We start from the raw sequence: 1508 nt of genomic DNA on the forward strand, positions 1-1508 counted from the left end.
ACAATCAAGCAGCAACACAAGAGAAACGGAACACAAATCCTAAAGCCAAATGGCCTCCTCTTCTTTCTTCCTTGTCCTCGTTGCTTTTCTTGCGTTGGTCTCATGGCAGGCCATAGCCTCCAATCCTAGCCCTCTCCAAGACTTCTGTGTCGTCGATAAGAACTCTCCAGGTATTGTTTATTTCATGTCTTCGGCTCTCTGGAGATTATATGTATGTTGAAATAACACTGTAAAATCCATACTTATAATTTGCATCTCCTATGCATGCAATGCTTGTCAATGGGTTTGCTTGCAAGAATCCAATGGATGTCAATGAAGATGACTTCTTCAAGGCAGCTAACCTTGACAAGCCTAGGGTGACCAACAAGGTTGGATCCAACGTCACCTTGATCAATGTCATGCAGATCGGTGGCCTCAACACTCTAGGCATCTCACTAGCACGCATCGACTATGCACCCTTAGGTCAGAACCCACCACACACGCACCCTCGTGCCACCGAGATCCTGACGGTGCTCGAGGGGACATTGTATGTTGGCTTTGTCACGTCCAACCCGGAAAACAAGTTCTTCTCCAAGATGCTTAACAAAGGCGATGTGGTTGTGTTCCCTGTGGGGCTCATCCACTTCCAATTCAACCCCAACCCCTACAAACCAGCGGTTGCAATTGCTGCTCTTAGTAGCCAGAACCCAGGGGCTATCACCATTGCCAATGCCGTGTTTGGATCAAAGCCACCAATCTCAGATGATGTCCTTGCAAAGGCGTTTCAAGTGGAGAAGAAGACGATAGACTGGCTTCAGGCTCAATTCTGGGAGAACAACCACAACTAAGTCAACTTTGGTTGACCTACATGAAAATCCTATGTTTGTAATGTGCAAAGAACCTTCCTTTTTCTTGGCCCATCAGTATGAATGTACTTCCTCCTTTTTAATAATTAATAGTATTGGTTTTTATTATGTATGCATCATATGGCACTCTCGTGTGTGTTGTCTCCCAACAATAGTTCAAAATTTGGGACTTTGTTGCCCAAAGAAAAAAATATCCTCATTGATTATTAATTGAGCCTAAGTTTGATGTTGACAGTTGTACACATGATGCAATGTTCTATTTTTGTTTTCTGTATACCATATGTGTAAACGAGACACCATTCACAATTAGCCTTACTGTTGAGTTAATCTAATCGCACCACTAGAAAAATGGGCTCCTGGTACGACTACCGTGTGAATATTAGAAAAATGTTATATGACTGGTGTATTTCTATATATGTATGAAGCTCATGGAAATTTACGAAAGGAAGTTATTGTTTGAGTTGTTTCCTTCCCACGAAGTCTATGCCGCATAACCACTTTATTGGTGTGCTGGAAATATGTACTTTACTTGATGGAAACAAGCTCTATGCAATATAAAACTAGAAAACCCATGTTAAGTAATTTTACTAACAAATGAGCTAAGTTAAGTGGCCTACAATTTATTAATATACAACATATAGTAACACTTCTTGCTGAATAGAT

General features: G+C 41.2%; 1 protein-coding gene across 1 annotated transcript; it reads left to right on the plus strand.

Moving 5' to 3' along the window:
• On the plus strand, positions 1 to 953 carry LOC127314666 (germin-like protein 8-11). Its single transcript, XM_051345175.2, has 2 exons — positions 1 to 170; positions 271 to 953. Exons 1-2 carry the CDS (start codon positions 50 to 52, stop codon positions 825 to 827), a joined length of 678 nt encoding a protein of 225 aa, XP_051201135.1. The 5' UTR covers positions 1 to 49; the 3' UTR covers positions 828 to 953.
• The last annotated feature ends 555 nt before the right edge of the window (positions 954 to 1508 follow it).

Source organism: Lolium perenne, chromosome 7, assembly GCF_019359855.2.
Source record: "Lolium perenne isolate Kyuss_39 chromosome 7, Kyuss_2.0, whole genome shotgun sequence".
Lineage (NCBI taxonomy): Eukaryota > Viridiplantae > Streptophyta > Magnoliopsida > Poales > Poaceae > Lolium > Lolium perenne.

Bases quoted from the DNA above. Each gene is read 5' to 3' on its own strand.
- LOC127314666 (XM_051345175.2), top strand. From the start codon at position 50: ATGGCCTCCTCTTCTTTCTTCCTTGTCCTCGTTGCTTTTCTTGCGTTG. The intron at 171-270 runs GTATTGTTTATT...CTATGCATGCAA, and splicing joins CGTCGATAAGAACTCTCCAG to TGCTTGTCAATGGGTTTGCT.